The sequence below is a fragment of the Zeus faber genome (genome assembly GCF_960531495.2).
Source record: "Zeus faber genome assembly, chromosome: 1".
NCBI lineage: Eukaryota > Metazoa > Chordata > Actinopteri > Zeiformes > Zeidae > Zeus > Zeus faber.
Window position 1 is genome coordinate 59648174 of NC_137193.1, and position 24816 is coordinate 59672989.

At 43.5% G+C, this 24816-nt stretch overlaps 1 protein-coding gene across 1 annotated transcript in view; it reads left to right on the forward strand.

Annotated features, from left to right (window-relative positions):
• The window catches only part of pde4ba (phosphodiesterase 4B, cAMP-specific a), a gene marked incomplete at its 5' end in the record, with an annotated part of 121966 nt that overhangs the window by 72742 nt on the left and 24408 nt on the right, over positions 1–24816 (forward strand). The window contains 3 exon segments of the mRNA XM_080011515.1: positions 75–111; positions 513–583; positions 2532–2584. Coding sequence (XP_079867641.1) covers positions 75–111; positions 513–583; positions 2532–2584 — 161 coding nt within the window.

Genomic DNA, 24816 nt, shown 5'->3' on the forward strand with positions numbered 1-24816 from the left:
GTTTGCTTTGATGGCTCCACAAATGCGCCTTGCGTTTCTCATCTCTCTTGTTTCTGTGCTTTTGTCCCAAACAGACACGGGGATGACCTGATTGTAACGCCTTTTGCCCAGGTAATATATTCAAATATACACTTTTATTTACCCTATTCACAGTCAAAGGTAAATCAATGGTATCAGGCTGTTTTTGGAAGCTATCTTGATTTTTATCTATGGCTTAACTGCGCCGAAAATCCCATCATTTCTTCTTTTTTTACCTGTGCTGTCAGCACGCTGGGCATACAACACAGAGTGTATAGTATGCTGTTGCATCCAGGACAGAGGTAGTCTGCAAGTGGAGTTCAACTTCTCAACCTGCCATGCAACTCTTTATTCATTCTTAAATTGCCAAGAACCGCTTCGATAACTGTCCTGTGGACGACCCGTGGGATAACAAGCACACGAAAATCCCATCTTGCAAAAAAAAAAAATGTCGCCCATCACTACTCTCATCGTTTGGGTTCTGTGTTTGTCAGGTTCTGGCAAGCCTTCGAAGTGTGAGGAACAACTTCACAGTCCTGACCAATGTACAATGTGCCTCCAACAAGTAAGTGAAACATAACAAATGAACAACTATTTATACACCCTTCTTTATACACTGCGGTGACATTGGTTAGATCAAACATCGTGACAATAGACGGTGATTCACAAAATACTGTTTCTTTAGTAACCAGCTTTCACGCTCCACCTCCCCACACGTTTTAACGTTTTCGTTGATAAATGATTCGTTCTGCTCTCGACAACACGATATTTAGAAAAGCTGTTCCTGTGTAGGATCTGACATTTAAAATGCAAGTTAAATAGAACATGGACCGGAACTGCGGTCAACTTGTTCTGTTTGACATCCATTTTGTAGTTACCATAACAAGTGAGAGAGGTGACAAGGGGAAGCCAGCGTGCCAACATTGAAACCTGCGTATGATCAACATTGGACGAGCTGTTTGTAGTGTGTGTGCAGTTCCATACAACCATCACAGGGTGCCAGTGTTGAGCTCTATATGAAGAGTCGCATATCACTGCGCCGTTTTTTTGTTGGTTTTTTTTATTGAGGTTACTGAGAAAAGATCAGTGAGGAGCAATGGATCACGCACACAGAAACACACACCGGCATCGTCTCAAATTGGGTTTGAGGTCTTCAGCCGCTTAACGGTGAAGTCGCGCTGAAACAAGGTGGTTTTACAACGTGATATACTGTTTCAACAACAACAATATAACGGAATTAATCTCTTCCATGCCTCAGAGCAATCGCAGTGCTCTTTGTGGAATCCCTTTGTTGTGGTGAACTACACGCACACAAACACACACACACACACACACAAACACAGACACACACACACACACACACACACACACACGTTCACACTCACACAGATGGAATGCCTCATCAGTATGCGGCCGAGGCATTTACACGTAAGGCACTGCAACTCATTTTTTCCCACCAGTGTAGCTTTTTTCTCAGAATTTTTCAGCGGAATAAGCTCATTCTGATTCCGATGAATCCTGCAAAAAAAAAGTACAAGTAGTAGACCGTTCATTTTCAATAGCAAACGATTTCCTAAAGATAATGTTATTGATATTGGCTAGCAGCAAAGGCATGTATCTCAGCAAGATGCACCAAATATTGACTTATACTGAAGGACTTCTGAGAACCCGGTGTGAGAAATTCAGCTTTCTTAGGATTCGTGAACCTCAATATAACAAACAATATAATAAATATCATGTTATTGTAGTTTTTTGAACCTTGTAGTTTAGCACAATACACACATTCACATTGTGAATTTATAAGCAGAAGTGATATATTATGACCTCATTCCTGATGCTGAAGAGGAAATATGGATGGAGGACATCCTTCCGGCCGGAATTTGTGTGCTTTCGGTGTTTGTGTGTGTGTGTACGGGAATGCTTGTACATGTTGCTGTGTCTGTGTGGCTGTGTTTGTGCGTGTGTGCGTGTGTGCGTGTGTGTGTGTGTGTGTGTGTGTGTGTGTGTGTGTGTGTGTGTGTGTCAGTCAGAGCTTAGTGCTTCCTCCTCCTTCCAGGGACTGTATTGAACAGCGAGTTGGCTCTCTTGAACACCCAGAGCCTCTCTGACCTTGATTCAGCTTTGACAATTCCGTGCAACACACACACACACACACACACACATAGAAAACGATATATAGACCCCCACAGCCTGTATGTTCAAACATAAAGGAACGGTTCCGGGTCGAGCAGCTTGAGCACTATTACCACCACGGCTTTGCCCATATCGTCAGCATCACTCGTTTTGTGTTCACCGTGTGCGCGTAGAACAACACACACACGTACTCACACGTACTCACATGTACTCACATGTACTCACACACACACACACACACACACACACACACACACACACACACACACACACACACACACACACACACACACACACACACTCCCTTCAACAAGTGATTTTTGAACACTTTACGCTTGGTCTTTTATTCTCTCTTTCTCCCTCCGTCCTCTCTCTACCAGGAGGTCTCCTGCTGCCACGACCCAGCCTCCCATCACCAGAGTTTGTCTGCCAGGTGAGAACGGCAAACACCTCATGTTAACTGGTTTTCACGTGGCTTCCTGCTGCCACGCACGTGTCCTACAGCGTGTGAAGCGGCTTTTATTTTTGTTTTGCAAACCTTATGTTTTCATCTTTTAACTCCAATCACTTCTTCTGTATCCCATCATCTTTTTTATTTTTTTTTCATTTTGTTTTGCAATCTGCAAAACATTGGTCTCTGGCTCAGTATTAACTTTGCTCAAAAACAAAAGCCAACCCAGCTCCGTACACACACACACACACACACACACACACACACCCACACACACACACGCACACACACACACACACACACACATACACACAGATGCAGACTCCAGATACTCGAAAAACATATTTTCTTTGGTTCTGTGGTACATTATTAAGCCTCCTAAAGTTTCTGTATACATGTAAACATGCATTTTGCATCTGTGTGTATTGTGTGTGTGTCTGTCCCTGTAGTAACATGCTGTGTTTTCTACAAAATGGTCAGTGTGGTCTCTTAAAAAGAAGCAGGTATTTTTCGGCCTCTTCACAAACCCTTCTAGTGAATACATCTGGATTTCTGGTTCTGAATCAATAATCAATAATGGAATGAGCTGACTCAAGAATCTCAGAATAGGTTTAAAAAAGAAAAAGAAAAAAAGTCTTTGCTTTTCCTCTCCTGCTGGCGTTGAGGGCCGAATTATTCAATGCCAAGCAATAAATACTTTTAGTAGGAGACATATAAAGGAGCTTAATAGCTTCATAAACGACTTGATCTTGAAGAAAGACATGCCACCAATAAATTCATTACGTAAATGCACGTTTAAAAGGGTTGTTTAGGATTTAATAAGAGTAATGTGTCAAATGAAATACCACTCACATACATAACCTCCGTTTGCATATACTATTAATTTTTTCTGGTGAGGTTCAGTGTGTTTCACTACAGACTATTTCCATTAAAAAAAAAAATGGAGACTAATAATACAATTAAACAGAATAAAAAGTGAAGTAAAAAGAGAAATTGTCAATTATATACAAATAGCCAAAAACTAAATAAATGAATAAGAATACAAAACAGAATTAGTCTGATATATAAAAGTATACAAAATGCGATACTATGCACAGGATAAACTTTTTATGGGTATATAGTGTATAAATGGCAAATTAATAAATTAATTTTGACTATGTACTAACTAGCTTATAACAGTATAATTAACATGCTAAATGTAATAAATCATTTTATCCATTCATGTCCATTGACGTGAGGTCTAAACATCGAATCTTAATACACAACTGTGATGCATAGAAAAACAGGCACAAAAACCCTGAAACTCAGCGTGACGCATGAATGTTGGGTAAAAAGAGATATTTGTAAAAACCAAAACCAAGAACAGTGAGCCAACATACGCATGTGGTGGAATGAGTAAGAAACGGATTGCGTTGTACCCCCGTGCATCTTAAAGTCCCTGTAAAGCAAAAATAAATGTGTTCAGAGTTTGTCACACCATAGAGGAGGGGGGGTTAAGTTGCCCGGGAAGTACAGGGGTTTTTTTTGTTTGTTTCGTTCAATTAGGAAACAGAGTAAATTAAATACATCTACAATAAAGACACTGTTTTTTTTTGCTTAGTTTGGAGAAAAGATGGCTCTAGATTTTATATACTGTAGTGTTAGGGAAGGGGCCACTCTAAGTATGGCTGTAGTGCGTCATCGAGCCACCATTTCAGCCCTGCCCAAAAAATCAACAAACAAACACAAAAATGGTGAGAAACAGTTTAACGGTCCAACGCCACCATTTCGGTACTACATCGTTCGCAGTCTTTTCACATGTTTTCAGCGATTACTTTCTAACATGTATAATATGTTTAGAAACAAATCACTGAATTCACTTTACACAGACTTTAAGTTCCCACTATGGGAAAAAGGACATAAGATACATTTGTATATAAAGATGTATATACAGCACATTCCTTTATATGTGTCTATGGTTGAGATTGCAACGTCCATTCATTTAAACACTGCAGATTTTCACATGATATGTGCAGTTTGAGTGTGGAATGAGAAAAATATGTGTTTGCAACAGTGTAGATTGCGATAGTGTGTGTGTGCGCGCAGGCATGTGTGTGTATGTGTGTGCGTGCTGTGGGGAGGTGTTCCTGTGGCTCTGATTGACGTCAGTGCGCCTGCATGTGGCTACTGTTGACTTCCTGTCAAAGCAGATGGGTTGAGTTCTCTCTTCCTGCTTCACGACCGCATTCATCAGGTGCTCCGTGTGCGTGTGTGTGTGTGTGTGTGTGTGTGTGTGTGTGTGTGTGTGTGTGTGTGTGTGTGTGTGTGTGTGTGTGTGTGTGTGTGTTAAACTAACATAATGACGGGTGGTGTGACCTTTTTTTTTTATGCAAAGGTTAATGAAGTCGTTCCTTAATCATAATATTTTAGATGAACTAACGTTGGTTTTACTGAGGAGAAAAACATAGTTTCACCCAAATAGAATAGAATAGAATAAAAAATTCTGTTTTTTTCGTGAACTTTGAATTTAACGGCTAATTTGACGGAGCCAATCCAGGTTTCTGTGACGATTGAGTTCACGCATCACTACGGTGTTAAGTATCGTTTTCAAACGGCTTCCCTCGCCTCACTGCTGCTATATCAAAAGCTATTAGAAAGATTAGAGGTTCATTACATTGAAGTAAATCAGTAATAAGAAGTATACATAATATTTCAGACCTCATATTCAAGTTCATATCACCTCATCATTGATTTAAGCTCCAATATCCGGTATCACAACGCAGCATTATTTCAATGTCATGGTTATGCGACGCCGCTAAAGGATGATGAAATGAATAATGATAAAGAATGATCTCCATCCTTTGCCTGGACGCAGACTCCCAAGCCTGTTGTTTCCAAAGACACACTGACGTTGCTCTTATCAATAATAATAACTCAGCTAATAATGTTAATATAGAAAAATAGGTAAAACCCACTAAACTCAAACCCAGAATGTGACCGGATAGTATTGCCCTCGGCTCACGTCTCCCCTTGACCAACACACACACACACACACACACACACACACACACACACACACACACACACACACACACACACACACACACACACACACACACACACACACACACACACACACACACACACAAACACACACACACACACACACACACACACACACACACACACACACTCAGCCACCCCTCAGCTCTGATTATGTAACAGGCTCCCCCAAAACCCGCCAGTCTGTCGTTGTGGAGACAATGATTCAGGGAATGAAACGATATCCTGCCGGCCCTCCCTCCCTCTGTCTGGCCTTCTCGCTTGCTCTCGCTCTCTTTCTCTCTCTCTCTCTCTCTCTCTCTCTCTCTCTCTCTCTCTCTCTCTCTCTCTCTCTCTCTCTCTCTCGCTCTCTCTCTATCTGCTGTTTTTCAGCTTCGGCCTTCTCTTCTCTTCTTTCTCTTTTTTTCCCTCATTGATACTTTTCGTTTTCTGTTTTTCTCTATGGGGGGGGGGGGACTGAACGGAGAGGAAGAGGAACCATGCGGCAGGAAAGAGATGATCAGATTGTTCCTGTTTTGCTGTCTTTAACTGTCTTTAACTGTCGTAAACTGACGGAAGCCAGAAGGAACCGAGCATTTGTGTGTTTGTGTGTGTGTGTGTGTGTGTGTGCGTGTGTGTGTGTGTGTGTCTTTGTTAGCCCGCAGAGAAAAATAGGATGCGAAGAGACAAAGGCCTATTGTCTCTGCCCACCACTGCACAAACATGTCCATGCTGACACGATGATATAATACACCATCACACACATACACACACACACATGCACACGCACACACATACATTAAAGATGATGTTGTTGCATCTTGGAGTATCATTGGGTCCTTGGTGGCAGGTCTTTACGCTGCCATTAAGATCATATTACAGTCGGCAATTAATTCAAACTGTCTTTGTTGTGTTGTTGTGCTTCTGGTTTGCTTCTGCGCTGTACACAACACCCCCCCACACCCCCGGAACTGGTAAACAACATTCGTCTTTTCAAGCCATAGCGCGGTTGAACAGCTCACAGTTTGGAAAATAATTCACAAAAGGATTACATTTGGCGCAAAATCATCTCCTTTCGATGCAAATGAGCCTCAATGCAAAAAATGTCCAATCCAACACTGGCGCTAACACGTGGTTAGTGTGAAATTATTAGCGTCTGCAGAGAGCCTGTGGTAACTGCGCGGACCCTGCAAGTCCATGCCTCGATTATTTACTCTGCCACATGGATAATTGCAATTGGACGCAAAACAAGGTTAATTTGCACTCTGGCAACACGTTATGGGCATGTTTGCGCTGACATATCATTGGCGCAATATCTGTTGTGAATCAAACGTTGAGATGGGACGGATTGCGAGCGCAAATTGATACGCAATTCATGGTGCTATTAGCAGCCGCAATCCATTCTTTGTGCATTCAACCCTCCATCTGAAGGGTCGGTGACACATTTTCTAAGGCGAGTGTTAAACTGGCTGCAAACTGCTTTGACTTAAATATGGTAAATAAGCCAATAAAAGCGGAGTTTACCTGGGGAAGAGATGGCACCAGGATGCACTATGGGAAGAAGGCAAGGCAGCAGAGGCAGTGTGATGCTCTGGGCAATGTTCTGCTGGGAAACCTTGGGTCCTGGCGTTCATGTGGATGTTTCTTTGTACACGTACCGCCTACATTAAAACATTGTTGCAGACAAAGTACACCCCTTCATGGCAACGGTATTCCCAGATGACAGTGGCCTCTGTCAGCAGGATAATGCTCTTACTACACTGCAAAAATTGTCCTGAAATGGCTTGAGGAACATGACAAAGAGTTGAAGGTGTTGACTCCAAATGCCTCCAAATTCCCCAAATCTCAATCAGATGCAGCATCTGTGGGATGTGCTGGAACAACAAGCCCGATCCATGGGGGCCCCACCTCGCAACTTACAGGATGTAAAGGATGTGATGCTAATGTCTTGGTGCCAGATACCACAGGACACCTTCAGAGGACTTGTGGAATCCATGCCTCCACGGGTCAGAGCTGTTTCTGAGGCACAGGGGGACCTACACAATATTATGCAGGTGGTTCTCATGTTGTGGCTGATCGGTGTATCTATAAAGGCTTGTAACGAACTTGTAAACTCATCGACTAAGAAAATCTCACCTCAAAAGGCTTGATTTTGATATTTTGACATTTTAATTAAAATGTAAATTGTGAGTGTGTGTGCGTGTGTGTGTGTGTGTGTGTGTGTGTGTATGTGTACTCGCGCGCACCCATGTGTTTGTCTCTGCACGTAGGCTTGGGAGAGATATAATATGTGCTTCTCTCTGTTTAACTGGATAATGGCTAATCAGTGGTGTATCGCTAGGTGTCAAGCGTTTGGCACTTCCAGGCTCCATTGTGGACCTCCATTGTGAGGGTGTTTTTCTGCGCGGCCGCTCAGCCCCACATGACATTTTACCCCCAAAAAAGGAGCCCTGCGGTACGTGTTATTTCAAAGTGTGGACTGAGGAGTTTGTGTTTGGTTAACACCACACAATAGGTCGGCACAGGGCGTGAAGGCGAAAAGGTGCTCGGACAATACGGCACTGTTACGCAATAGGGCAAAGAAGCACTGCGCGTGCACACACACACACACAAACACACCATACTAATTGGATGGTTAGGATTTGGAATGTGGTATATTACCAAAGTGTTGGTGTATTTTCAATGTTTCTTTCTGCGCTTTAATGATATATGTATATTAACACGCACGCACACACACACACACACACTCTTTTTTTTTAATGACAAAGGAGGATAAAGATAGTCATGGATGCTGTGTTTGCCAGTGCTCTTTTTTTGGCAGCTCCATTCAGGAAATCAAGCTCGACTTGACGTGGGAGTGTTAATGGCCCCGGTGGCTTTTTCACAGCCCTGATTGGATCTGTTTGAGAAATGGTTTGAGCCATTGTTACCATTCACAAAGTTGTTCTCTCAGAGTTCTGCGTCGGAACACTGGATGGCTGCACAGTTCGGGATCTCTTTAGAGTTTGAATGTGGTGGGAAAACAACACAACCTCACTGACCTCAGTGATCTCCAGTGGATCATCCGTAAATTACTCCCTCAGATCAGAGAAGTCATAAATCCTGGAGAGTCGTAGGTCTTGTGAATGAATCATCCGTTGGATTGCATAATCCAGTCTTTATCAGTTGTTTTTTTTTGATTGAGGGCTTTCTAGTGGAGAACTAACCTGTCCAAAGCTGCTTTCGCACATGCACTACAACCCTGAAATGATCCGGACATTACCAGGGACAGCTGTACGTGGGAATGCAAATGACAAAATCAGTTGGACCAGATATTAACCAGGCTTTACCCAGCCATCACTCTCATACAAAATCTGTGGAATGTCTGATTGAGGGGTACGTGTGAACGGAGCAGGCAATCATCTGGAGAATTCACAGCCAGTGAGTGGGCGTGTCCTGTTGTCGTGTTGATGACGTTTCTATCATCCGCCAGTTATTTACCTTTGCAGAGCGAGTAAACTGAGTCAGGAAGGCCAACAACACGGTCAAGGTTTTTCTTGATTTAAGCGGCGTTAGGATGCGTCTCATCAGCCTCTTTATGTGCAGAACATCCTCAGACAACCCCGTGTTAGCCAGCGGCCCCCGGTACGTGCAGGAATGCACCCGGAGGACTTGGAGGAGGAGGGGGGAGGTGTGGAGCGGACGGCGGTGAGGATGAAAGGAGGAGGGGAGAGGAGGAATGTGCCGGAAAAGGCAAGAAAAAGAAGAAGGAGAAGAAGGAGATAAGTCTCTCAGGGTACACATGAGGGGAATCGAACCCACCCTGCTTTTCGCTTTGGAAGCTTCTGTTTGTCACTTTGCAGTCAACACAGCTGCAGATAAATGTAGTGTCACTCAGACTGAAACAAAATGATTTTGATGTGTACGTCGGGCCGGTCACTACCTTTTGTTATTGGTGCAAACATCCACTCATCTCATGGCGTCCAATGTGATAAAGGTAGATAAGCCTGATGATAGATAAGATAAGATGATAGATCTGGAACCATGGAATTAAATATGATTTTGTGTTGTTTCTGTTTTTCATTTCCGTTTCCTCCGTACCCTATTTTATCATGCAGTTACACACTCATGTAATCTGTATTTTTTGCACAAAGAATCGAACTTGGCATAGACACACTTACACGCAGCCCCCCCCGTTGACAGTCCACCTGCTTGGGGCTTCTCAGTGACGCCACCACCACTGTGTGCAGGGTTTGATCTCACAGATACAAGCGTGCACACACGGTTGCACAACCCTACACACATGCACACACATACACACACATGCGCGCACACACACACATACACATAAACACACTCATACACACACAAACACGCACACACACATACACGTACACTCACAAACACATAGACAACACACACTTCCAAACAACCCTTCCAGTCTTCTGCTGGACGTTAGATCGGTCAGGGGTATCATTGCAGGGCTAGCATGTAGAAATGCCCCAGCTACCAAGTGAACCATCTTTTTATAGCCGTCTCTCCTCTCCAATCTGCACGTCCTCAAAATGCCAACACACACAGTTGCTATGGAAACAACACCTTTTTTGCTCGCTCCCTCATTTTACCTCCCCTCCCTCCTTCCCTCTCGCTTGCTCTCTCTCTCTGTGGCTCTCTACTCTAGTCAGGATGGACAAGAAGCCCCCCTCCCGATCCTCCCCGGAGCCATTTTTTTTTCTATCCGTTTGCACCATCCCTATGGCCCCCTCCCACCACTCCCCGCTCCCACCACTCTTTCTCCGCACCAGCGTGAGTCGACACATTGTGAAACTTTCAGTTTTAAGCCCTCTCCCCCTCAGTGTTGCTAGCTAGCAGGGATCCATCCCAGTATTTCTGTCTCTGTATGTCTAGTGTTACTTCCGACCAGTATACTGCTTCCCGCCATTTTTCACCACTTGGTGGTCTCGGCAGGGGAGGGAGCGAGGGGGGAGGGCTAGCTAGGTTCGGACAGACAGGGTGACCTGAAGGCTGGATCGGAGCCAGAGATACCAGATTATACCGGAACACAGTGACCTCTGCCGTGCGTCACAGAGCTGGAAGGCCCGACGTGTGGTTCTGCGTCGCAAACGTCACTGTCCGACTTTTGAGTGAAAACAATTTCAAGGCCCAACTCCCCTAGATGGCGTGCTCTCCGATAAGAGAGATACTCTCGCACCCGGCAACTCGTCCGGCACCCCTCCAGGGATACAGGCCGAGTCGTCCGGTCGCCAGGCAGACTAGGAGTTTGAAACCTAAGAGAGAGAGAGAGAGAGAGAGAGAGAGAGAGGGGTGCGACGATCTAATAGTTCAGGGCTTTAAGTTTCCTGACTGGAACTGGAACTCCCATCATGTGAACTAGCTCTGTGTGTGTGTGCGTGTGCGCGTGCGTGCATGTGTGTCAGAGATGTTCAACTCTACAACGCTTCTGTTTGTGCATTCTGTATTTTGTCTTTGTACACATTTATTACTCTCAGTGTGTGTGTGTGTGTCTGAGAGAGAGACCTACTGTACATCAGTGTTGTGGTTTAGTCTTTTTAATCAGTTTGGTGACCACATGCAGAGTGAATTTAATGCAGGCTTTGATACAACGGAGAAAACAGAAGCCTCACCAAAACACAAAATGTGTGCCCAAATCACACATATTCGAGCACACATTTTGTGTGAATATGTGTAAATATGTGTGAATATGTGTGAATATGTTTGAATATGTGTGAATATGTTTAAATATGTTTGAATATGTGTGAATATGTTTGAATATGTGTACATGTGCTGTTGTCCATGCAGCTGGATAACCTGTGCAAGGCCAAATTCACCGACGCTAGTCAACACAAGTTACAGAATATATACAAAATGCACTTTATATGTTCTGACCTGCTGTGTCCTTGCAGCTTCGTTGTTGTCAAAGATAAATATGATTCCATATAAGTCAAATTCCATGTAATTGTTTAGTCTTGGTTCCACCACCACCACCACCACCACCACCACCACCTCACAGCTCGCGATGTTCCGGCTGCATCTCTGTTCCAGCTTGAACTTCACAGAGAAAATCCTTTTCACATCTCAAGTTCCTTGTAGAATCAACCCCAAATCAACTTTCCAAGCAAAGAAGTGAGAAGAGATAATATTAACGGGGCGGAACCCTTAAATTAGGCCTTTTACCGTAGGTGCCGTGGTACACACAACAATACATCACTTTCTTCACGTTGGCTCTTGCGTATCCGGATGCGGCTCCTGTGGCGTTCTGTGGTGGGATCGGCCTTTTCCAAAACAGCCAGAGTCACTGCACCTCCACAGATTCACCCCTTGAAATGCTGTCATGCTTTATTTTTGGAAGGCGTCCCCCGGATTGGAAGTGCGCCGAGAGTTTCTTAGCCACATCGATCCAAAGTTGCCTGCGACCACAGGCCTTGTTCCAAACTCAACCAAAAATATTGGGAGGTCAGTCCTGTGGCTGGTAGGATTCTGGTGCATTACATTTTATTGGCTGTAAAGTGCTCTGAAATGGTTCTTAGGAGGTTTTTAGGAGATGTTAATAAGGACACCGTGATGTAGCACTCTTGGTCACTTATTGTGAAAATTACGGACGTGGCGAAGCTGTGAGGATTGGATCGAAACGGGAGTCAGTGTCGAGGGGAAGGCATATTTGAGAAGAGAGTTTCCTGTTTATTCCAGAGACATGGCTGGTGGAGGAGCAGCAGCAGAGAGACCTCAGTATCGCCTGTCCTCCTGGCCCTCACAGATCTGTTCTCTGAAACTCACACCAAAATGGTGTCGGGATGTCTGGACTGTGAAGACAAGGAATCTTAAGCCCCTTGGACTCCTCGCTCACGTGGTTGGACGTTTGCCGGTTTTCCTGGTACCTCGCTTTTCTCCAGGCTATAACCCTGAACCTCTGATGATTCGCACTTTGCTGATGGTGGTTGGTCCTTGGATTCTCTCCTTGGACAGAGTTTGGCAACGCTCTCCTGCGTCAGTTGTGATTCATTTGTCCAGGACATAGAGTGCGTGTTTTTTTACGGTTTGTTCTTCCTAAATCTTTCTAAGGTCCATGGACCTGCGTCACTGTGAGAGCTGAAGCGCCGGGAGGCCGAGTCAGTTAGCACGAAGAGTAGCGAGGGGAAAGAGGAAGTGTGAGACTTACAGTATGAGCAAGCCACAACGGGCCCTTCTTCTGCCTCCATATTGTTCAACGCTAGCAGGTGCATTGTGTGTGTGTGTGTGTACGTCACACAGACACCTGCTGTCAGCGGAAGTTCTTGCTGAGTAGGAGTAGGACACTAATGAGGAAATAAAGACTGTGGGGCGATGGGGACTTCCCTAAACACACACACACACACACACACACACACACACACACACACACACACACACACACGGCCACATCAGGCTTTCCTCCAGCTGTTTTAACACCCCCCTGCAGGCTGTCTATAGCGGTTACATCCTTCTTTCTGCGGAGACAAAAGAGTTCCTTCAGAGTGACGAGGAGACAAAGACTAGAAAGACCCTGACCTGCGTAAGTAACTCCAACATGACAACACACTCATTATTCCCTGGACGAATTAAGGCTGACCTTGTGGGCTACTGTCACGCACACACACACACACACACACACACACACACACACACACACACACACACACACACACACACACACATACACACCTTAGTCCTTAGTCATGTCCCAGACTGATAAATATTGTCAATAGGGTCTGGTCTATTGCGTCAAAATTCTTGTCTGGCATCAAATATGTGAAGGTTGACCGCTGCACCCAAGAACCAGACAGTTTTGACCATTTTCTAAATCATCCCCGCCCATCATGTTTTAGTTTGAAGTAGGTTTCTGGTCGTTTTTAAACTGATTTGTCTCCGTTCACTTTCCTGAAGCACGTCTGCGAAACCGGGACGGATGACGCAATAATGCGCAGCCTCGGAACGAAGGACATGATGTAGTGATGCCATCATGTCCACCCACCCATTGATTATCATGGGATAGCACATATCCGCATAAAAATGACAGGAAAACGTATTGGGATCAGAATCGCTCAAGCCATCTCCAGAGATCCAGAGAGTTTGAGATCCCACGTACTGTACGTCCACCCAACTCCACTTGACTAGCGAGGCACGAACAGAACACGTTTTACCGGTAGCCGCCGATGGAGAGTGGATGGGGAGGGAAAGAAGTCCACAGCTGCTGATCTGCAATCTGCAACCTGGATACGAGCCGCATGTCAATCCCAGGGCACTTATCAACTCAGTGTGGAAGGATTTCCAGCACCAGTCCAAAAGCAGAGGACAGATTATGACAGTTGTTGATGGAGCCCTTGCTCGAACTTAGTACTTTTTTGAAAAGTCCTCTATGAATGACGTTTTGAATTAAACTTTTAAACTTGTTCTGTACCCTAAACCAATGAAAACAACTATTTATCGTATCCCCTTGGAGACAGTTAGATGATGCCTTGTCCGTAGCCTCCCTCAGGGTCCATTCAACAAGCTCACTAATTGTTATCAAGGCTTCTAAATATTCGAGATTCAAGATTCAAGATGTTTATTCTTACACATACATATACATACTTTCATACATATATGCAGTGAAATGTAATAAATATAAATATAATATTTATTATTATTAATATTATTATTATTATTTTATTATTATTTTATTATTATGTTATTATTTATATTTTTATTTATATTTTTATTATTATTATTTATTGTAATAAATATTTTGACATCGTTGAGGAAGGAGATAGAGCGAGTTGCCATTTTTCCAGGCAATGAAAGTTGATGAAATATCGCCTGTGTAAGGATTACCCATCACTACTGTGCGTCACCCAGAAAGAAATACCCTGCGACCAGCAGCGAGTGGAAAAGAGACGTCCGAGGCCCTGGCCCCGAGCCAAAACACTGATGAAACTCTTGTCTTTCTCCTCTTTTCTCTCTTTCTCTCTCCTCTGGCTTTCGTCCTCTTTTTACTCCTCTCTCTCTTTAAACCTGGGCTCACCAGTTTGGAGCTCCGGGGCTACACTCTGGAACGCACGTCCGAGCTCCGTGTCCACGTCCACAGCGCTGTCTGTCCGTCTGTTTGTTTGGGTGACTCTCGCTTGCATCACAGGCTGTGTCTGCAGCCTTAAACCTGTGTACGTGTACGTGGGTGAGCCAGTGCGAGAGAGAGAGGGAGACCCGGAGAGGGAGAGAGGGAGCCACCCGTCATCCATCTTCCTGTGTACACCCTGTGACAGATGTGGGCAGCCGTGTGTTTGCTCTCCGTCAGGGGGTGAGGAATACCACGGTTTGGCTCTAACCCCTCCGCCCTCCCACCTCACTCCTCGTCTCGTCAGCTCCTGGAGACAGGGTGACATCACCAATAATATTTACTGTATCCACCGGGGTCTCCATGTCGCCGGGACCGCACCAAACCCAGTATGTAACGTGTTTGTGTATGATGTACACGCATGTACAAGCTTGTAAATGTGACTTAAAATCAAACAAATTATTACCCCAGTTAGTACAGTGGATGAGACACTTGATTTTATTGATGTAGAAAGCTGTTTCTTCAATTCAAAACATTATTACTACATTATTAATACTTACATTGTACTGTCTGTATTGCCACGGTATGTTTCCCATTCACCGCCTACAGTGTTATGCACCCAGTCCAACTTGGAAGGGGAATTCTGCAAGTGCCTTCCTTGAAACCATTCGGGCTTTTAGCCGTTGGTGTCAAATGGTGCTATTAACATGGGCCTTTGTACTTTGTACTGTTAATACACTTCATGTGTAATATTGGTGTATATTATGAGGATTTGTACTGTAGAACAACACTGTGGGGAATGTTCCAATGTCTCAGCCCATCGCATGAGTATCCGCCGAGTTGCCGAATTTATGCCAAGGTACCCAGGAGATTTTTGCAATCGCATTAACGTCAAAGATACAAAGTCTGTGTATGCAGTATGCAGTTTGTATGTATGCAGTATATATCTGTTCTGTATATGGGGATTATTTCCTGTTTAAGTACGGGCGATAAGTGTTATTTAAACCAAACGTCTTTGTCGTGACAAGATGGGGAAGGATAATGCTGGTGTTTCAGTCATTGTAATATTTTATTTCACTAATCTATTTTAGGCAATTTTCTCTTTTGTAAATTCAAGCTAATTAATCATAGCGATTACATTAATACATGAACATTAATAGTACATTCAATCCGTCTTTGTTATTTGCCTCAGTTCAGCCTTTAAGCCGCGCCTGCTTACTCAAATGGATACGCAAGTTGCCATCTCTCTCCGTCTGCTCTCCTTTTCTTTGTCGCATCAATAGATACAGTCGTGGCTGAAAATGTTGGCACCCTTCCACATTTAAAAGTAAACTCACAACTGTCTCTAAAATAAGTTGAAATTGACACAAATTTTTGGTCTCCAATTCTTTATTTCTTTATTTTGGGACTAATTAAGGTTTATCTTATCGTATCTTATTTCACTGTTAATAGTACAGAAACTGTGTTTTTGATTCAGAACTTAACATATCCTTTTAAATCATAAAATAAAAAGAAATGCCGTTGACAACATGATTGACAGCCTAGATTTAATATTTGGGAGCACAACCTTTGGAGAAAATAACTGCTGTCAACTTCCTATACACTCCAATGAGATTCTTACACCTCTCTACTGGCAGTTTGGTCCACTCCTCTTTCCAGATCCCTCCACAGGTGTTGAATGGGATTTAGATCTGGACTCATTGCTGGCCACTTTGGAACTGTCCAGCGTTTAGTTTTGAACCACTCCTGTGTTGTTTTTGATGTGTGTTTTGGGTCATTGTCCTGCTGAAGGACCCGTGACCTTGCGGAGACGCAGCTTTGTGTCAAAAATACCTTGGTAACCTCCCCATTTCATGATGCCTGGCACGGATTCGAGCCGGTACGGGAGGCAGAAAGGCAACCCCAAAACATCAGTGAACCTTCTCCATGTTTGACATTTGGGACAGTGTTTTTACTTTGAAGGCTTCATTTTTTTCTGTAAACATAGACTTCATGCAATTTACCAAAAAGCTCTGTCCACGGGACATTCTCCCAGAAGGATTTTTACTAGTTCAGTTCTGTTTTGACAAACTCCAGCCAGGCTTTCTAGTCTCTCTCTCAGCAGTGGGGTCCTCCTGGGTCTCCTACCATAGAACCCCCTTTTATTGAGCTGGCGACGGATGGTGTGAGTTGAAATACCTTCATACCTTGTGTCTGAAGGTCAGCTTGAATCTGTTATGGAGTGTCTGAGGTCCTTTCTCCACCATTCCGACAATCCTTCACTGCAAACTTTTGTCAATTTTTCTCTTGTGTCCTCTTCCAAGGAGGTTGGCTGCAGTACCACGGCTTTTAAACTTCTTGATAACCTTGTGCACGGTGGATACTTTGGAGATGGACTTGTAGCCTTGACATTGTCCATGCTTGGTTACCATCATCTGTCTGACCACCTCAGACAAATCTCTCATTTACTTTCTTTTCTCCATTCTCAGTGTGGTACACAGTTTCACACAACAGCAGAATGAGTACTTCGCTCCATTTAAGTTGAACTCCATTTTAATAAGTGCCGATTAGATTGCAGGCATCTGTGAATCACCACAGTTGAGTTCAAGGTGAATCACCTGATTGACATCGAATTATTTCTTGAAATAATCTCAGATTTTTTGTTTTGTTCCTCTGCAACCAAAATAAATATAGAATAAGAAGAACAGAGAAGAAGAACAATCTTTAATCGTCACACAGCACACCACACTACGACACCACACTACACACACATGCACATGCTTTTGGATGGTGGCCGGTGAAATGAGGCCTCTGCAGTTAACCCATCCTGGCTTGTCCTTCCTCCAGGGGCACAGCCAGGAGCAGTGGGCAGCATTCGTGGACGCGCCCGGAGACCTGGTGATGAGTGTCCATCGCTGGTCAGACAATGATGTACATATACACTGGGATACCAAACAATGTTTTAATTTCACAATTTTCTGGAAGAAATGTATGGTTATTTGAAAGAAAAAAAATACAAGGGAGCCAATATTTTCGGCCACGATTGTATACTTGTCTTGCCCTGCGTGTGTTTGTGTCTGTATCTGGAAGAGCAAAAGAGAGAAGCACTACCGAGGGCAGCGTGGTGCACGTAGGCCTATTTGTATACTGGAAATGTGTTGCATAAAGGAGTTAAGTAATCACCCCATAGTGATGAGGTCAACTCACTGTCTTTTATTCTGACGGTGCTGGATTGTGGTCTTCTCCCTTATTTATTTTTTGTTGTTGCTATCGTGGATGTTTTCTGTTTGTTTGTTTTTAAGCGAGTGCATAGGGCTATTGTGAACAAGCCAAACGGTACTTAACATTCGCGACCAATGTGATTTATAAACAGTTGTACCTATTTTCTGCCAGTCTATTTCCATTGGACCAGGCATGTTCCTTTATTTTGAAAAGGTACAGTATAGCGGCCACCAGCATCCTCTGATACCATGTTGGAATCTTCTTTTGTTTGTCCGATACAGACATACTCTGTGCTGATTTTAATCCCCTCTGTTTAAATGCATTCTAATGGCCGCCCTATTGATTAGAGTTATTGGAGCCTCGGATGAAAAGTTAAAATTCAAACCCGTTTAAATTTGTGAACTGACCAATGCTGAGGGTGAATGAGGCACATTTTTTGGTTGCGACTGTCGGTGCACTGTGTCCATAGTGAACTACTGTAATGTGGGAGTTGAACGCAGATTCTGTTTAATTGGCTGTTCTTACCGTAATGTTTTACTGTCCGTGTTGCATTCTGGGATGTGTTTACTCCCACAAAACTGTATACAGGGAGCTGTGTTCTGCACATTTTTGTTAAGATTTAAAGCAGGTTCCTTTTATGAGCCAATCAGATTCAGGTGATTGGAACCGTCAATAGGCAACATTCACATATTACCATCACTAACATATCTAGCAGGAGTAAAATGTTAACTAAGGTCATATTATACAAGCAAATGTATGACCGTATGTATATGTATGTGACAAATAATCACTTGAACTTGAACTTGAAGAGCCAATTCCGTTTTGTTCCATAAAGACATGGACTTAACACAGCCCTTCTCATGCCTGTTTATGCACAGGACTGGGCTTGGAGATGTTTATGTATGGGTCTCCTTGGGTTGAGATATGCAGAGATGCCAAGCCGATGCCTCGCCTTATCCAGCATTAGGTCATATTTTGGCCTCGTAGTCTCAGATTTCGGCGAGGTGCGTTGGGAGGGTTAAGGAGGTTGGAGGTTTTCCATCGGGAAGGACTGACGTCTGGAGGGCTGCGTGTTGAGGGCCTTCTCACTTTTCTCTGTGGGACATGGCAAAATTACACTTTTCTAAGTGTTATGCATATGCAGTATGTACTGTATATCGCTTTGCATGTTTTCGTGTGGTTTTCATTGTATGGATAGACTTCTTATATTATTTCCCCACTCCCAACATAATTGTTGTTGATTCCTTTGATTGTTCATCAGTGTAGGGCTTTGCTCTGTGAGGGGAGGGCTGAACTTTTTAAGAAGTTTCTTCAAATTGAAAACACTCCTGGGGTTAAAACCAACCAACCAAATGACAGGTTTGGCTCTGGCCCACGAGTGTAGAATGCCATAAACAAGCTTGTGCGCCAGCTATTCACCCACGGCTATCAATACCACTGGCAGGATCCCCAGCGGGTCCCCTCTTCATCCCTTGCAGGGAAATTCTCTGCTGCTGAGGTTGGGGAACGGCTTTACTTGTCCATGTTAATTGGTATACATGACAATACAGGTTTATTTCACATGTAGGGAACTGATGAGGAATTGATCTTATGTTGCCCAAGAGATTTATTTCCCCATTAAAGTCGGTCAGTTAAGAAAAAAAAACGTATTTTGTTAAATAGTGGAGCGTTGAGGTGATAAGTTACATCATTATCAACTGTGGCATGATGTAACAGGTTGCCCTTCTTGGGCTTCAAAACCATTCAATCTGCAGCCGTCCGGCTGCCGAAGCCCGCAGATGGCATCAAGTCGGCAGGAGGACTGGGATTAAGATGGAGCCTCCAATCCCAAACGGCAGCAGCATCACAAGTGTCTTAACATTAGGCTTGCATGTGGCTCCATAGGACCCGAAACAAGTAGAATACTGTGCCACACAGTTTTTAACAAATAAATGATACCTATTTACAAGGTATCCTTTAGTTGCTTTCTTTCTTTCTTTCTCATATTTAAGCCTCTGGAGAGCCTTCAGCCCTCAATTATCCAAAAGAATCATCATTTTGTTTCTACTCTAGTTTTAGTTTTAATGCGAATCCTGAACATGAATAATCTTATTACTCAAAATAAGTGGTGGCTTTGCACTTCCTTCTTCTCGTTAATACCATGACCTGCTTGCCCTTGAGTCAAGTTCAATTTTCAACATCTTTCATTTTCATAATCTTCTCATTATAAATGTACAGAACGCTATACACGACCCGTTGTAGCCAATAAAATAATCCTTTTGCCTTTTTTTGGAGTATGACACCTCAAGGATCAATAAACATGCATTTTAATAGTTCACTACAGTAGCTGATGTGACGCCGCTCCATTTTCTTTCTTCCACTCTGTTTGGTGGGGACAGACTCCACGCCGGGTTTTGGCTGCTGCCCCGCCGCAGAGTGAAAGCTGGAAGCGTGCACTCTGTAAGTATTTGAATTATGCCATTGACGTCAGCACAGTCATAAAGTAGACTGCTGCCCTTCCCCTGAAGTATTCCCCTGCCAGCATGCCTGTTCAGCTCAGCTCAGATGGATTCAAACACTCTGCTGTCTCACAGACGAGCCCTTTTGTTTTGGTTATTTGGGAAGCGTTGAAGCACCCGACCCACCACCACCTCCCCTACCGAGCACCCCCATCACCGCTGCTCTGTTTGGGGCAGTGGAGAAAAGCTACCTTCTCAAAAGATTTGGTTTGTAAAGCGTAAAAAAGGAGGCTACTTCAGTTATCTGTTATCCAAACAAAAAGGATTCATCAAGCGATACAATGCGATACGTGTTTACTTGTTGATTTTACTGAACCGTGTATTCACAGGACGCTCGGTTCGTGGGTGCTTGTGGGGTTGCTGGGGGTGTTGACAATCACCATGTTGCAGTAAACCAGCAAAATGTGACTTGTATTGTATTAGACTTCTAAACCGCATATTTCCCCCTGCCGTGTGACACAAAACCATGTGAGTATGGTGCTCAGATTTCCTAGGAAATCGCTCCTATGGGGGATCGGCCCATCTTGCATCGTAGGCCTAGGCCCTAGGTCTCTCCAAGAAGTTGCTAATGATACCCCCTTCTGGTAAATCAGTGATGGGGAGTCATGGTTAATTTTAATGTGGAACTGGATGGCTGGACTGAGGAGACAAAGACAATGATTATAAGATGAGTATTTATTAAGTACTGGTACAAAGTTTTAAGAACATGCACCAGGGAACTGTTCCTGAAGAGAGCATTGGAAGAGAGAGAAAGATGAGAGAGTAAGAAGGGGGAGAAAAAGAAGAGAGAGAAAGAAGAATGAAAGGAAGAAAGGGGTCTTTTCCAGAAGAGTGCGAGAGTGTGTGTGAGTTCCTTCATGGACTCCACACAACAACATGCACCATGTTCTGGCTAAACTAACCAGATTGCATGAGACTGCGTAATGGCACCTTGGTTAAATTACAGCGGCTGAGAATGGCTTACAAATAAAAAGAAATGCAGCAAAGCTTCTTAGACCATTTGTTTTAGCAATGGTTGTTGCGGGATCCCCTGTATACAGTAAAATACTTTGTCACTGTACTTACAGTAAATATATTTTGGGAGTATCTGTAATTTATTTGAGTTATATTTCTGTCGACTTTTACTTTCACTTTGTTACATTTTGCCCCAAAAAAACTATAGTTTTACCCCAATACATTTACCCTGAACACCTTCGTTACTCGCTACAAAATAAAATCGGAGGAAAACTGGGAGCCAGTGATGTCAGTGAAGCCAGTTATCAGAAAGTTAATGTTGACAAATCAAGGGTCATATCAGCGGCGAGATCAATGTAAACAAACACTCTCTGTCCGTGTTCAGAGATGCCAGGTCCATGGTTTTGGAATTTGGCTACTTTTTATGCAATGAAACAGGTTGTATTTGTTGTCTGTGGGTTGGGGGATGGCTTGGTTCTGTCCTGGAGACCTGGCAACCCTGTCTGTGTTAAGCTTCATTTTTTGCAGCGTTGCTATAAGCACAGGTGTGTCCCAGAAGGACACAACTAAAGCAGCATGTTGGAGAGCAATGGCCACAGTGACAGTCTCATCCAGGTGATGCTGCCCACTGCTCCCCGCCTGCACCTACACTTGCACCTACAATTGCACCTGCACCTGCACCTTCACCTTCACCTGCACCTGCACCTGCACCTGCTCTTTCAACTGCACCTACACCTGCGCCTGCACCTGCACCTACACCTACAACTGGTACGACTGATGCAGACCAACACCCGTGGCCATAATTACAACAAATCTTTTCTTATGTTACAGTAAAAGATGCGTCTTACCAAATTAGGTGCTTCTCATGCTTACCGAAAAAAATGGAAATATTCGCAACCAGAATAAAATCAGAGCAAAAAAAAAGCCCATAGCAAAAAAATTAAGCATTTACATTTACTTTTGATACTTAAGTACATTTAATACCATATAACTACTTTTGATACTTAACTACCTTTTATGTGGTCTACTTTAAGACTTTTACTCAAGTAGTATTCTAATGAGTGATTTTTTTTTGAGTGATTCACTTTTACTATTGGAGTTTTTTTAGTAAGATATCTCTACTTTTACTCAAGTGGGGCTTTCATGTAATTTTTCCACCACTGTTGATTTCACTCTTTAGAATCAATCACTTCACTGTACAGTAGTTAAGCTACAGTCCAATTTCATCCAAAGGGAGGCTTGGCTGTAGCTGAGCTTTGATAAAGCACCAGAAGCTTGAGGCTTGACAAGCTATAATTTCAAAGCAGGTTCCCCAATGCTGCACTTAATCACATTGTTCGTTTGTTTCAAGGAGTCCTTTGATTCTCTGTTTATGGTCCATTCTATACAGTGCCTCTTTCATTTGCATTGTGTTGTCTTTACTCTGCAGTATTCATTACTTTGCAGTTGAAAAAGCAGTTTCTGTCAGGTATGTCTCTTGTTTGCGATTGGGTGTGATCGTTAGTAATCACTGTTATGAAGCTGGGCCATGTCCAGTAGCTTTATCTCTAGTAAAGAAACTCTTTCTTCTGATAATGCATAATGTGTTATATTCCCAGCTAGATCTTCAGATCTGTGCCACTAGATAGAAAAGGCTTCTTAGTTGCCTAGTTTATGATCTGGTAGTATGAATATATCACACCATCATGAAATGCATCATCTTCTTCACTCCAAAATCAAATCGTGTTGGGTATCTCCGCTGATCCAAGCTTAATCGTCCTTAGGGGCAAATGCCCCGAGACAATGGGGCTCATTCAGCCCGGTTAATATTGTTGCTCCCAATATGGGAGTTCACACCAGGTAACACGACACAAAGCCTGCACTGTTGCCATGCGTGTTGTGTTTAGTAATGCGATGTGTGCGGCTTGTGTTTTTTGCGTTGCATGTTGCCGTTGTGCAAGTATGAAAATGAGACATGATACAGCACAAACAACACTGTGAGAAAGAAAGAGCTAATATCTGAGAGAAAGATTAATAGAAAGCAAGATGGGGTGGTTAGTGGGAGGGAAAAGGGGGACAATGTAGTTAGACAAATAAATGTGATCAAGTTTTGAAACCATGTCAAAACCATGAGAAAAATTACTTAAAATACAGAATATCAAAATAGTACCTGGACCTGGAGCTAAAGCCATCTCAATTATTACATAATCACATGATAACAATTATTTGTGCTGACTGTGAACATTCTGTGAAGCGTTTAGTATCCACAATCATAGAGTATTGTCAACACTATCATATTATGTTTCCATCCATATTTTAAGGGCTATATTTCACATGTGAATTATGTGTGTTTGCATGAGTTTGGTTGATGTAACTCAATTATTTATGTTGCAATGTCAATAGATAGCTGCAATTGATAGATGTGTTATTTCATTGTTACATTAACTTAAACTTTGATAGTGGCATAAAATGAACAAAAAAAGACAAATTCCTATGACCTTTGCTCTTGTGCCAATCAAGTTGGAAAACTCATCCGGTGGTTTTCCCATTCTTTAACTTGAGAAAAAGCATTTGCTCGAATGGTTGTGTTATTTAAATCCAAGCACTCTTGCAAGATGCCGCTGTTATCTCTCCTTGGGGAACCGTAGCATGCCGTGGTAGATTTATAACGTGCACCGCTTCTTTCCCACTGTGTTCCATAGTAAATCTAGAAGGAATGTGAACCCTACCCTGTATGTATAAGTGCCATAAGTGTAGGGAACACAGTGTTTAAGCAGAAGGAACAAGCAAATAGCAAGAATGGGTTTATCCTGTGGTGAACACACACACACATAAGCACACACACACACACACACACACACACACACACACACACACACACACACACACACACACACACACACACACACACACACACACAAATATATACACACAAAAACACCCAAATTGTGATGGGTAGACGACTGGGTCAGAGCATCTCCAAAACAGCAGGTCTTGTGGGGTGTTCCCAGTATTCAGTGGTTAGTACCTACCAGAAGTGGTCAAAGAAGGACAACCGGTGCACCAGAGACAGGATCATGGGCGCCCATGGGCTCACTGATACGCATGCGGAGCGAAGTCTAACCTGTCTGGTCCGATCCCACCGAAGAGCTACTGTAGCACAAATTTCTGAAAAAGTTAATGCTGCTATGATAGAAAGGTGTCAGAACACACAGTGCATCACAGCTCGCTGTGTATGGGGCTGCGTAGCTGCAGAGCGGTCAGAGTGCCCATGCTGACCCCTGTCCACTATTGAAAGCGCACACAATGGGCACATGAGCGTCAGAACTGGACCATGTAGCAATGGAAAAAGGTGGCCTGGTCTGATATATCACGTTTTCTTCTACATCATGTGGATGGCGGGGTGCGTGTGCATTGTTTAGCTGGGCAAGAGATGACATCAGGATGCACTATGGGAAAAGGCAAGCTGGTGGAGGCAGTGCCGCTGGGTAACCCTGGGTCCTGGCATTTATGTG